The 13,998-nt window shown below is 41.0% G+C and overlaps 1 protein-coding gene across 1 annotated transcript in view; it reads left to right on the top strand.

Moving 5' to 3' along the window:
• Positions 1-13,998, top strand: part of SPRED2 (sprouty related EVH1 domain containing 2) — a 575,527-nt gene that overhangs the window by 399,127 nt on the left and 162,402 nt on the right. Inside the window, exon 4 of the mRNA XM_044055771.1 lies at positions 4,043-4,107. Coding sequence (XP_043911706.1) covers positions 4,043-4,107 — 65 coding nt within the window. The remainder of the gene's footprint in view (positions 1-4,042; positions 4,108-13,998) is intronic.

The raw sequence follows: 13,998 nt of genomic DNA, 5'->3' as shown, positions 1-13,998 counted from the left end.
GTTTATTTAACATGTCCTCTTTTCTTGCTTAGTCTGCATTCTTAAAGTCGCAGCGTTCTTCATCTGACTGCATTTTAGGTTCATTTTCTATTATCGTGGATAAGAGGGACGGGATACAGAGACTGGACATGGAGGCACCGATTGAACGGGAGTTGTTATGGGTAGTGCATTTCATCAGATACAGTGATCTGAGGTAGAGAACTTACAAAAAGGCTGCAGTTTGGTTTACTTGATCCGGGATGCTTGTGGTGGTGTTGTTGCTGGGCTGCTGATTGCTGTTGTTGCCTGGGAGGTATACCACTGCCTTGGATGATTTATTTGTTCTTCCTGATTGCGTTTGGGGGTTGTGGACTACTGAACGTGCTGCAGATGCTTTGTTTCCTTATTGGGCAGAGGTAAGTGGCTGAATGTGCAGAGGGTAGGAGTGATTAAACATCGGATCAGACAGGAGTAGAGTTCCATATTTTTCCCTTTTGGTCCGTTGCTCATAAAATGTGTTGTTTTCTGGAAAATCACCAAGTATTAAATTCACTAAATGAGAGGTTTGAGTTTCAGACTTCATATCCTCAGAAAATGCATGCTAACACAAGTTCTGTTGTTCAAGCAACTTGCTAAGTTTATAAGAGCAATTCTCTATTCTGTCAGTGTCTCAAGATAGTAGTAATACTGTAAGTGTCCCTTGACTCTTTTCTGGATTTGTCCCTGATTCTTTGAGAGCTAGGCTGGTCACTTTTGGAGAAAAGGTGGTGCAGTACATGTAAAAAATAACTAGACTACTTTTATTTTCAGAAAGTATGTATTAATTCACATTCTCTTATTCTGTCTGTCTCAAGGTAATGCTAGCAAAATTTTAAATGTTTCCCTTATTAATTCTTTGTCCCTGATTCTGCTCTGATTTGTCCTTGATTGGATGAGTTGACTTGTTTTAGTTGGGAGAAGATATGGAGGGGTTGGAAAAGCAGGTACTAAAGAGTATTTTTTTAATAGTTGCACTTGAATACTGTTGTATAGCATTTTTCTACTGAGTATATTGCATTTTATCAATGGTTTCTGCTAACTTTATTGACGTGTGTCTTTAATTTTACAGATGTGTACAGTATTTGCTGTGTACTTCTGGCAAAAAGCCTACTTCGGCCAGGCCCCATGGAAATGGCACACTTTCACGCAGTGCGAAAAAAGGGTGTTCCACATTTTGACTGTTTGTCAAACATTGCTAGGGTCTGTGTTCCACATTGGCCTCTTAAGAGGTTGGTGACTTCAAGCCTCAGTAGTTCATCTGAATACGACATATTTTATGAGGAACAGACCAAAAATATGAAGCAATAGTCTGGTTTTCCTGCGAAAATCTGGACAGTTGAGACGTTTGGAGGTTAGTGTGAACGTAATGGACTATATTACACTACCTCTCTTGACTGTGGCAGCTTCGAAAACACTTGATTTTTTTTTCCTCTTTAACTAGTAGAACATAAAGCAAATAGTTCCATGCACTACAAAGAATTATGATAGTCTCACCAGTCATAAGCCTAAATTATGTGTTCTCTACATGGATGCCAAGATTCACCTCTTGAACATATAATAAGCAGGCTATGATTGGCATGCTGCTTAATACTCATCTTAAGAATCCTTTAAATGGAATCTTTGGAGTTAAGTATTCTGATGTGTTAAGCTCAGATGTATGTGTAGAAACGGATTCACTAGAAAATCTCGAAATACTGAAATGTCGAATTTCGGTATTTCGAGACTGTATAGTCGAAATTCCACATACCCGAAAACCCACAACCGTGAAAGCCAAAATCGCGACCATACACACACCACCACCACAAACACACACATACACCTAACTAACTACACTACAACAACCAAAACAACACACACAAATGCAACATAATATACAAACACACCTACTCTACCTATAAGCAGGGGATCAAGCTCCCCCCACCCCCCTACTTGTATATACTAACTCCGAGGTTGCACTAAACACACAAAAACCACCACTACACACGCGCACACACACACTAAAATCCCTACCCAATACCCTTACGTAAACTCCACTTACCTGAATCCCCAGCTAAATCCACTAACCGCATTGCACATCACAAATGCGACACCACGACAGCAGATTCGACATTTCCGTATTTGAGATGGTGCAGTTTCACATAACTGCACTTTCGACTATTCAGTCTCAAAATACTGAAATTTGACATTTCAGTATTTCGAGATTGTCTAGTGAACCCATAGAAACATAAAAAGATGGTGTGTGTAAAGTTCTGTAGCTGTTTTATGAGAAGTTAAAATGACAAGTTTCTTGCATTGCCCTGTGTATGTCATGATTTTTTTGTAACCTTTGTGCTTCTGTATTTAAGTCAGGGTATCATGCAGTAAGGGCCAAGGCTTCCAGTAGAACAGTGTAAGGTAGGTGATATCATCCCTTCTTATTGACTGTAACACTAAAGTCATGAGGTTTCATTCTATCATGTTGTCAATTATGGATGAAGAGAGCAAGGTTAATTCCTTTGTGTCATTTTTTTAAATCCTCTGCTTTTCCAGAATCCCTGCTGCATTTGCCACAGATCCACCTACTTTGATCTGAAGTATTTGTAAGGTCAAAAGTGCTCATCACTGAGTATTTAATAAAATTTGGATTTTTGGTGACTTGTCTGGAAGTTTTTTATTTCATAATTTACCCAGTTGGAATTTATTTAGGATATGAACCATGGGAGGTGAAGTTAAGGATACATTTAAAACTACAACAGTAATCTATAAATTTAAAACTACAGTAGTAATCTCTTTATAAAGAAGCACTCTCTACGTTATTCCTGTTTTACTTTTTTTTGGGGGGGTGTCATTATTAAGAAGGGATATATTCCTAAATGATTTATTTCACACGCGTGCACACACACCATCCAGAATACTTGATACACTGCACCTTCAGAGGAAAATGAGTAATTTTATGTTTTGTAGTCCACTGTTGTGCCATCAAATGTAAGTGCAGTGTTTCATGAAAGGTAATGTGCGATTACGATGGTAGAATACTGTGCCTGTTAAAAAGCAGTGTGCTTTTATCCACACTTCGTAGCAGTTTGAGCTGTAGAGCCTTTGTCCAGGGGTTGCTGTGGCCCCAGATGAGCCTTGTATCTCTTGTAGAGCAGCACAAGCAGTTTTGTCACTAGATGCCACTTCAGGAGCTCTAGTGAAGTTTTGCTGGCTTTGCTTGTGGCTTTTTGTTCCAGTTTTTCAGGTACATTTTCAAGACATCTTGACTTTCTTGATAGTCAAGTTTATTACCTTATTTAATTGCCAATACTGTTATATCGTAGGGCATGAGAGAAGCTGGAAACTTAAACACTACAACAAAAACAGATTATGAAACATTAATTGCATTATGTTCTGCTTCCACTTATGTGTGCTTTTGTCGATCATTAAGAAATGAAAGGCAGCATGAAGGGTTTGTAGGATTTCTACTGGGAAGGGGGCTCACTTTATGAAGAGAATGCAGTAGAACTGAAATAAAAACATAACTCAGTGCCCTCAAAATGAACTAGAATGTAATAGTTTCTCTAAAAAAACTGTATTCTGTAGAGCATTGCAGATTTCAGCAGTTCTTCCTCAAAGGTAAAATCTGTTTTTACATTTGTATTTGACAGAAGTATAGAACTTTTAGGACATAACATCAGCAATTTGAAAAATCAGTTTTATCTGTATTTGCTCCTCGGGTGTTGTGGTTCTGAAATATACCTACTGATAAATCATCCAGCCTTTGAATATTTGTGGTAGGTTAATGCAGCTCCCGGAGTATGGAGGGTACCCCTTTAATGGAGCTCCAGGAATATGGTGGTATACTTATAGTACTCCTTTAAATTGTCGATCTATTAGCATCCGATAAATTAAAGCTGTTTCCAGTTAACATTACACTAGTAAGTACTGCTTAGCTGTGTCTTTGAAATTGTGAATGTAGAATTTGGACTAGTAAAGCTTTGCTTGGAATTTACAAGATTAGGTAAGAGTTGTGTTTTTTTTCTAATTTTTAGTATTTACCTCTCAGGGTCAACAACTTCGTCTTCAACACTCCATAATGAAGCTGAGATTGGGGATGACGATGTGTTTACAGTAAGTACCTTTTTTGTTTGTTTCAGTATTGCTGTCTGTGGTCAAGATGCATACAGGTGTTTCAGAAACACGATTATAGGCTTATTGGTTTCTGTTTTCTTACTTGCACAATCCTCACTCTCAAATGGCAAGGTTTTGTAATAACTTTTGTGTATCTGTGCTTTTGATAAAAGAGCTGTAGAAAGAGCTAAAGTTAAGTGAGTACTAATATATAGCACATAAAAATGTGTACTAGCACCTCCCCCATTTCTAGAAATGTCTTTTAACAAGGTAGTATAAATTGTTTTTACTGCTTTCCTTAGTAAGGAACATACAAAACAGTCATGCAAATTGTAGTGAATTAAGCAGTTGTCAAGCTGTGATGGGCAAAACTTATTGTTAGAGGGAATATTGAACCAGATGTCACATGAAGTTACAAATTGTGATTAATTGGACTCAGGCTGTGACAAGTCACCTGTAGTGCTTCTTGAGATATAAAGAATGTAGAACTTCAAGTCCTTTCTCTCATTAAGTTGATGTGTTTAAAACGGAAACCCATCAGTGTAAAAGAAGGGTGACCACAGGTACTGAAATACAGTACTGAGAGTAGTGTAGGCCATATTTCTGTAAGCAGTGTAATGCACCTGTTTGCTACGGCAGTTTGCTCATACTAGTTAATGGCTTTTTGCAGTAAGGCACTAAATAGCTGGCAGCCAGATTCCTTGGAAAGCTAACTTAATATGTTGATGACTTAGAGAGTTTAACAGAATATCAGTACAGGTGGCCTTGAACAGTCTGGCCTTTTTGCTCATGTGCTTAGAATGCAAGGAATTGTACTTTTTCTCTTCATATCAAGTTTTATGGTTTTTTTTTTTTTTTTGCCCCCTCATATTTATTTCTGCCACCCTTGATGTCTGTATGCTGTGCAACTCATATTGCACTTCATGAAGTGTTCTTAGATTATCCTTTAACTGCCTTTCTGTCTTGTATCCACTTGTCTTCTTTAAAGATGTCATGGGTTTTATTATCTTTGTTTCGTAAAGTTTTTATTAAACATTCTTAAAATGTGGAAAAGGGAAGGAGAATGAATGTATAACTAAAGAGGCCGAATTAGGTGTCTGTGTATCCTAAGATCTGAGTATTCACACTGGGGTACAACTCGGTCTAAACTGTCAAACAGCATCTATACTTTATTGTAATTGTGGGAATATTTTGCACAGTCTTGTCCATTAAATTAATTCCTTATTCTAACCAGCAAATCTGGAATATGTAATTTACTATAATGTTGTATTGTAACTAACTTACCAAGCCTTGCTTAGGACTTTTGTAGTGTTATGAACTGTACACAATTCCTCGTGTGTCAGTGTAGTCAGGGTCAGATTCAAGATAACTTACTACATTGTTAGCTTTAACAACAGTAAAATTTTTTCAACTATCGCCCATGTATTTCTGTACTAGTCAAATTGATTAGTTCATTTATTTATCCAGTAATTGGTAGATAATTTGGCCACAGTCTAAAATTACTGTTAAATCACGATATTACAAAACTGATAATTAAAGGATACATGTCATCAGCCTGTGATATCCAATCATATTGGGAGGGTGGCCTAATGGTTAAGGTGTTTGCCTTACAAACACAAGGTGCGGGGTTTGAGTCTCAAGGGATAACTGGCTAGGCTTAAAATGGCTCGCAAGGGCAGTTAGCTTAGTACTAATCTATGAACCTATACCTCTCAACCTGTTTGTGCAAGAAATCTAGACAAAGCCTGACATAATGGGGGGACAAAGGCCCAAAAATAGAGGCACATTTTAAATATTGCTCTTATAAACTTAGAAAATTGCTAGAATAACAGGATTTGTGTTGGCATAAATTTTCTGAAGGATATGAAGTTTGAAACTGGAATGTTGTTGTCTTTCGGCTTTTCCCAGTTAGGGGTCACCACAGCAGAACTCCGGTCCGCTAATGATTGGCAGTAGATTTTTCACAAATGCCGAGGTGCCAGCTCGACGTCCAACCTTCAACTAAGGCACGCCCTTTTTACACATGTCTTTCGAATGCCCACCCAACTGCGGGGAGGACATGCAGACTCCACACAGAAGGCACTCCCTGCACTCCAGCCGAGAATCGAACGGGAAAACCTCTTGCTGTGAGGCAATAAGGCTACCGCTGCACCACTGTGGTATTAGTGACTTTAATTCTTCGATTATCCCAGTGATTTGTCAAAAAAAAAACTTTTTATGAGGAACAGACCAAAAATATGAGGCAAAAATTTGGACATTCTGCGAAAATCTGTACAATTGAGAGATATGTAATCCAACCTCTGAAACTGTGTTGGGTGATTTACATCATATGTGCATTTCATCAACGCTGCTAAAAGAACCTCTTACAACACATATTGCTTGGAAGTGCACTAAATAGGATGGTTTTATTAAACTGTTCTAAACCTTGTGTGATCAGAACAAAAATTTACCATTGACAGGTACTCAAAACATGTGTTCCCAATTTATACCTGCCATGTTGTGGAGCTGTAGATGTTCTTCGTGTTTCACTGTTGCAGTCATCACCTGTGGGTTATGCCTGTCTTGGTAGCCGCCGGCCCGAATACCACAGTCAATGTTTTTCTGTATCGGCTGCTGTCGCTTGCTGCCTGACATCAGGTCATCAGTGCTATAAAGGAAGGCAGCTGACGCCATTACATCAGTATTTCTTGCCATGGAGCATATAGCAGAAGTCGTTAGCAAGTGTGCCGGTCTGTCACTTCCAGAGTTTGAATTACAGCTGAAAACGTCTAAAGCTAAGTACCCTGTTGGGGATCCCTTTTTCTTGCACTAACCGATGCCCGAAAAAGTTAACAGCTGTCGCCTGTGGAAAGCAAATACCACACCAATACTTCCATTCATACTGCGTCACTTGTTTAGGCCCAGACCACAATGTCCCCTGTTGCCGGTTCTGTGCCCTCTTTAAAGCGAGAACCATTCATCGTAGAACTCTTGCAGGTATTTTCATCTTCCATCTTCGCATTCCAAAATGTCATCCGTCAGCCAACAATCCGTAGACATTCTGAAGAACGTAAGGATAAAGATAGAAACAGACCATACAAGACTAAGCCTTCAATGACTCTACCGCTATGCAGGACCGTCAGTTCTCCAGAATTCAGTGAAGTGGCTTTGCAGCCCCTGATGCCCGATTCGATACCTTCACAGGCCTCTACTGAGACCCTTTCGAAGTCCGGTATGCCGCAGAAATCTTCTTCATCTTCCGAGCCTTTAGTTGTCTCTGCCTTGGTTGGATCCAGAGCCACAATGCAGGCACCGGCTTCCGAGGAGGTTTTTCACACTAACAAATCTAGACAAAAAGACGTCTTCTCTGCTGACTACTGTTTCTCTCAGACTGATGGAAACTCTTAGGCCTAGAAGCAAAGCCACTCCTAGGAAATCTCCCTCTAGCCACCATTTACTCCTGTTCCACCACCCCAAGCTCAGATACTTAAAATGGCAGAGGATCTTATCACCCTTATCAGGGGTAGTCAGGCCATGCCTTCTAAAAGGAATAGAGAGAGTTTTCCTGAAATACTGACAGAGCAGGATTCTGATGAGTCTGATTACTCAGATTTTGAAGAGGAGCAACAACCTCTGACTGCTTATGAGGATTCAGATGCAGAGGAATCCATTCCTTCTGCCTCCCCACCAGAAGATCTTTCTTTTGGGGAAACCCTTCACACCCTCAGGGAACATTTCCAGTGGGAATCCCAGGACTTCCCTCAGTCTAAGAAAAGACTGAGAGTTTCTAGACCTGCCCCAGTAGACGCTTGGCCATCCCTCCAATCTTAGAGGTGGTTGATAATGTCTTCCATGAATCCAGCTTAACTCTTGAAGCCCTCCCACCTACTCCCAGAAAACCTGACCGGTATTACAGAGTACAGGATTCTTACAAATACCTGTACAGAAATCCTGCTGCAGACCCGGAGGTCATTACACAGGGACCAAAAGGAGCTAAGGCTAGTTCTGCAAGGAATCCTATTCCTTCTGACAAGGACTCCAGAGCCCTGGATAGATGGAGTAAAAAAGTATACACCTCGGCAACCTTAGCTGTCAGAGAACTCCATTGTCAGTTCCAGATGTTAAAATAGCAACAACACACTTTGGAACTATTAAAACAATTCAACCTTCCCTGACTGTGCCAGTTTGAAAGAGTTAGCAGTTTTACTACACTCTACTTGTCAAGTGGCTAAACACTCATTACACTGCGGATATGATGCCCTAGAAGCCTCAAGCAGGGCAGCAGTGTCAGGATCTGTCATTAGGAGACATGCTTGGTTGAAGAAACAACCTCTCCCTGATCATGTCAAATCTAAATTACTTGATGCACCCTTGGATAAGGACTGCTTGTGTGGAGTAAAAGCAGAAGAGGTGCTTAAAAAGATGGAAGACAAAGCAAAATCTATGCAAACAGTAAAATATTTCCTTCAGGTACAACCTCCTAGGTTCAGCAGGAATTCCTCTATGGCAAAAATTCAGTGACTCCCTCTCCCCCCTCTGCCTTCTTTTCACTCACCAAAAACTAGGAGGAAGGCTCTCCCTCTGCAAAGAAAATTGGTTTCTGTAACAAAGGACCAATGGGTCTTAAAGATAATTTTTCAGGGATACAAATTCTCCAACGAACTCCCAGCTCTAAGAGGGTACCCAGACTTGCCTCCAAATCAGTGGACAGAGGGATTGGAAACGAGTCCAAACTCTCATATCCTAAGGGCAGTAGAACCTGTTCCCTCAGATCAAACAGGCAAAGGCTTTTATTCCAGACTATTCCTTGTTCCCAGAAAAGAGGGCACTTGTCACCCCTTCCTGGATCTATCCATTTTGAACACCTTCCTGGTAGTCCCCAAATTCAAAATGCTAACTTTGCAGCAGCTGCTGCCTATGCTGACAAAAAAAGGAAATTCCTTCGCTTCAGAGCAGGCTCACAACACTTTCGGTTCTCTGCATTACCCTTTGGCTTATCTACTGCTCCCAAGATGTTCACCAAATGCTTAGCCTTTTGCAGACAGAAAAATATACAAATTTACCCTTATTTGGATGACTGCCTCATTCAGGCAGATTGCAAAGAAAAGCTCCTCAAGGACCTCCTCTTTGTCAAAACCCTCCTAACCTCCTTAGGATACACCATCAACGAGAAGAAATCAAAGCAAACACCCTCCAGGAGGATAATTTTCTTGGGAGCACTGCTGGACACAGCATCCCAAATGGCCTTCCTGTCCCCAGAAAAGCAGAACTTTCCTGCCTCTCTATTTTACCCAGCTGGCTTATGGAAGTCATCTCACTGCAAGGAAGTTCTTGCAAGCCTCCGGGTACAAGGCATCTTGCATCTTTATAATTCCTCTGGCCAGGCAACACATGAGAAAACTTCAGTAATACCTAAAGAACCTTTGGTGTCGGCACTCTCAATTGATCCCCTGTATAAGGGCCGAGTTTCTTGGGTCTATATTACATTATCGAAGTTTCAAAACTTTGAATCTGATTATGATATGGTCAACACCATATAATCGAAGTTTTGAAACATTGCAAATGTAATCAAGCACAACAACCTAAAAACAAACCATTTAAATGCTCTAAGCAGGGGGGCAAGCCTCCCCGCACCCCCCACACCTCCTCGCTACTTAAATATACCAACTTCGAGACCACACTACATTGCAGAAAAGGGAAATCTTCCCTTTCCGCGCTGAACAGAGATCTCCGTTAAAAGATTCAAAGCTTCAAGACTTTGATCATATGGTCTCAGCTATATCAGATTTGAAGTTTTGAAACTTCGATCTTCTGATATAGAATTTCATCAGGATTTTTATAAAAAGCAAAATAAGCAGATGTAGCAGAATTCTGGCAAGAAAACAGTCAAAAAAAAAAAAGCAAAGATGACCCAAAAAGAAGGGAACTTCCCAGAAATGAAGGTAGTCCAATAACTCAATCTGCAAATTTTCTCCCCTTCCCACCTGGCGATCCTTTAGTGCTTCCCCAAAATCTCTCTCTCCATTTTGCTCCATCTCTCTCTGGCAACAAGTAATTTCAGACACATGGGTTCTGTGAGTGATACAACATGGGAACAGATGTCAGTGGGAGTGCCTTCCTCCTTTCCAGGGGATTCCTTCTCATCCAGCAGATCAACACCCCACCAACTCCACAGTACAGTGTGTCCTGCTAAGAGGAAAAGGGACCTTTCACTTGTAGGATCATTCAACTCAGCCCTTGGTGAAGATTAGACACAAGATCTTGCATAGTCGAACCAAGTGTACTCCTCCATGCGGTACTGATGGGGAAGATTCACTTAATTCCAATTGTTCTGCTGAGGAGGTTTCTTTCTGAGTAGTCCTCTGATAGCAATAGAACCTAGAATTCTGGTTGACTTCACATCCTAGTAGGACTTGAAGATGGCACTGATAGATGTTGCTTTACACCCTGACGTCCAGATATCAGTCTTAGATGTCTGTGAGCTGGAGATGATGCAAAGACTCTGGGAACTGGGCCAGTCATAGGCTTCACATGGTAGGAAGATCCAAGAATGAGTACGGAAACATTGATCTACTCAGACATCTGCATTTATAGTAATTGCAACACAACTGTACTTTCTCTGCCTTACCCTTTGGCTAACCACTGCTACAACAGTGTTGCAAAGTGCCCAGCTTCTGTCATAGTCCATGTCAGGCTACAGGGTATCCACATTATCCCATATTTGGATGGCTTGCTTGTCTTTGCAGAGAGCTTTTTTCAAAGTGTCAGGAATCTCACTTGGGTGAAAGATTTCTTACACAGGCTAGGATTCCAAGAGAACATTCAAGTCTTTTTGACACCCTCACACAGGATTGCATTCCTGGGGTGTCGACTAGTTATCTCAGTGCAAAAAGGTTTTCTTCCACAGGAAAAACGTGAACAAATGCAAATAAAACTCAGTAGGAAATACTTTAGAAGACTTAAATTAATTCTGAAAACCGCGTTAACATCTAGGAACAAAGTTAAAGCTATGAACCAATTTGCTCTTCCTGTCCTAACTTTCAGTTTTGGAGTGATTTGCTGGCCCCAAAAGGTGTTGGATAGATTAGACAGGAAAACAAGAAGGCAGCTTCATGCTCATCAAAAGATTTCTAAAAATCAGTGGATACCAAGAGTATATATTCCCCGTCCCAAACACGGTATGGGCCTTCTTGAAATTGATTACATGTATAGATCTGTAATCATGGGACTGCTCACACATTTACTGACCTCACAAGACCCAAACTTAGTGAAAGTTTTGAAACATGAGGAGAATAAATCTAAGATGACTTTTGTGCTTTCTCTAGCAGAAGCACATCTGTGTCAAGTGGGAATGGAATTCAAACCAGAAGTAAATAAAAATCAGGCAGCAACTGAATGTGCCAAAAAAAACAAAAAAAAGAATATAAGGTGACTGATCAGATGAGAAGGCAAAAATTGTGTAAAATGCATAGATATAGTTGCAAGTATAGAAAACTCCTGGAAGAACCTCATGTTGATCAGGATCGAACGCAGGAATGGTTAAGGAGAGGCGAATTCAAACCAAAAGATGAAAGGTTAATATTGTTGGCCCAAGATAGTGGTCTATGTACACATTGGTTTATAAAGTCCATTGAATATGTGGGAGAACCAGATAAATGTAGGTTTTGTAAAACAGAATTGGAAACAGTCGCACACCTTGTTGTTGGTTGTGACATACTAATAGCAGGAGGACTGTATACTGAAAGGCATAATATGGCAAGACTGTTGAAATGGGGATTGTGCAAACATTATGATATTGAAGTGGCTGAAAAACACTGGAAACATGAGCCACAAAGCATAATAGAAAATGATGACCTCTACATCACATAGGATCACCAATTACCAACAGTCCAAAAGATAGATGTGAGAAAAACAGATATAGTGGTCCACGAAAAGAAGACAAAGGTAGCATCGATCATTGAAATTGCTACACCCAGTGACTACAGTGTCTTGCGTACAGAGATGGTCATAAAATATCAGGATTTGCAGGCAGAAACAAGAGCAATGTGGAAGAAAGATACCCAGACAGTTCCAATAGTAGTAGGATGCTCGTTGATAGCTCCCTTGGTCCAAAGAGGTTGTCCTCTGATGTAAACAACTCATGGGTGGAGAAAGGTAAGTGGGCAGGTCATTAAAAAAAATTCAAAGCTAAACATTTCCTAGATCATACATCCAACAAGAAACCTCTACTCTCAATTGTAGGGTTACAAAGGCAGTTGTATGAGCACAGATCCTCACTCTCAATGCCAGCCTGCACGCAGGTTATGTATACGTTAGACTGAGCGTAGTTTATTCTTTGGTACAGTAGCTTTTTAAAAAACAAGTAAGTGCCCTATTTGGGAATCTTCTTTTACTTTCCTAAAGTGTTTTGCTGTATCTGTATTAGATGTCAGCTGGGAGAGATGAGTGCAAATTTGTAGGCAAATCCCTGTCAAAGATATCCATACTCCGGAATGTCTTCTGCGTAGGCACAGAATACAACTGTAAAGCTTGCTCCAGCTGTCAGTCCTTTTTGCCCAAGACTTTGAGATCCTGCCTGTGTTTGCTCAGCACTTTCTTGGAGGCCCAACATCTGAAGTATTTGGCCCACTCCAAGGTGGTGCATATCGTTTCCCCAGAAATACCTCCACCCCACAAGAAGAAGCTGAAAAGGCCTAGGCCCTGTACTCTGTATACCCATTCAGATTCCAGTGCACCTGCTGAGGTTTCAGAACCTGTGGTACCTCTGAGTCCACCTCTTATGCCCTCAATCATAACCTCATCAGAGGCCAGTATGGCATTGGAGATTCTTGCAACTGAGGAAACTATTACTGCTGAGAAGGGAGAACTGCAGACCACCATTTCAGAGAGACCAGAAGGCATCCTGCATTTTGTAGTCAGTGATTCGCAGAAAGTTAATTGAGGTATGTCAGGGGACTGAACCAGTCTGGCCTGCTTGGTTCAGATAGATGTCGTACCAAAGAAAGAAAAACTGATAAAGCAGGATCTTCGTGTTTCACTGTTGCAGTCATCACCCGTGGGTTATCCCTGCTGTGGTAGCCCTCGGCTAGCCCGAATACCAGAGTCAATGTTTTTCTGTGTCAGCTGCTGTTGATTGCTGACAGATGTCAGATCAATGCTATAAAGCAAGGCAGCTGACTCCATTACATCAGTCTTCCTTGTTGTGAAATGCTCTGCTATGGGCTACACAAGTGCCCGTTGGTCGCTACCAGAGTTTGAATTACAGCTGAAAACATCTAAAGCTAAGTATCCCGTTGGAGATTCTTTTTTCTTGCATTAACCAATGTCCAAAAAAGTTAACAGTTGTCGCCTGTGGAAAGCAAATCCCACACAGAGACTTTCATTCATACTGCATCACTTGTTTAGGCCCAGACCATGGCGTCCCCCACTGCCAGTTCTGTGCCCTCTTTAACACAAGAGCCATTCGTCGTAGAGTTCTTATTGTAGCCAGGTATTTTCGTCTTCCGTCTTCGCATTCTGAAATGGCGTCCGTCAGCCAACAATCTATAGACATACTGAAAAAAACGTAAGTATAAAGATAGAGACAGACCACACAAGACTAAGCCTTCCAACGACTACAGCTAAGCAGGTCAGTTCTCCGGAGTTCAGTGAGGTGCCTTCGCAGCCCCTGATGCCCGATCCGATACCTTCGCAGGCCTCTACCGAGACGCTTTAGGAGTTCGGTATGCTGCAGAAATCTTCGTCTTTGAGGTTTTGGTTGTCTCTGCCTCAGTTGAGTCCGGAGCTGCGATGCAGGCACCGGCTTCCAAGGAGGTTTTTGCAATACCAAATCTAGACAAAAAATGATGTCTTCTCATCTGACTACCATTTCTCTCAGACCGATGGATACTCTTAGGCCTAGAAGCAAGGCCA

This window comes from Protopterus annectens, chromosome 1.part2, assembly GCF_019279795.1.
Source record: "Protopterus annectens isolate FY-2018-M chromosome 1.part2, PAN1.0, whole genome shotgun sequence".
Classification (NCBI taxonomy): Eukaryota; Metazoa; Chordata; order Ceratodontiformes; family Protopteridae; genus Protopterus; species Protopterus annectens.
Note: the sequence above shows the minus strand (reverse complement) of the source record. Positions and strands in the feature narration are given on the sequence as shown.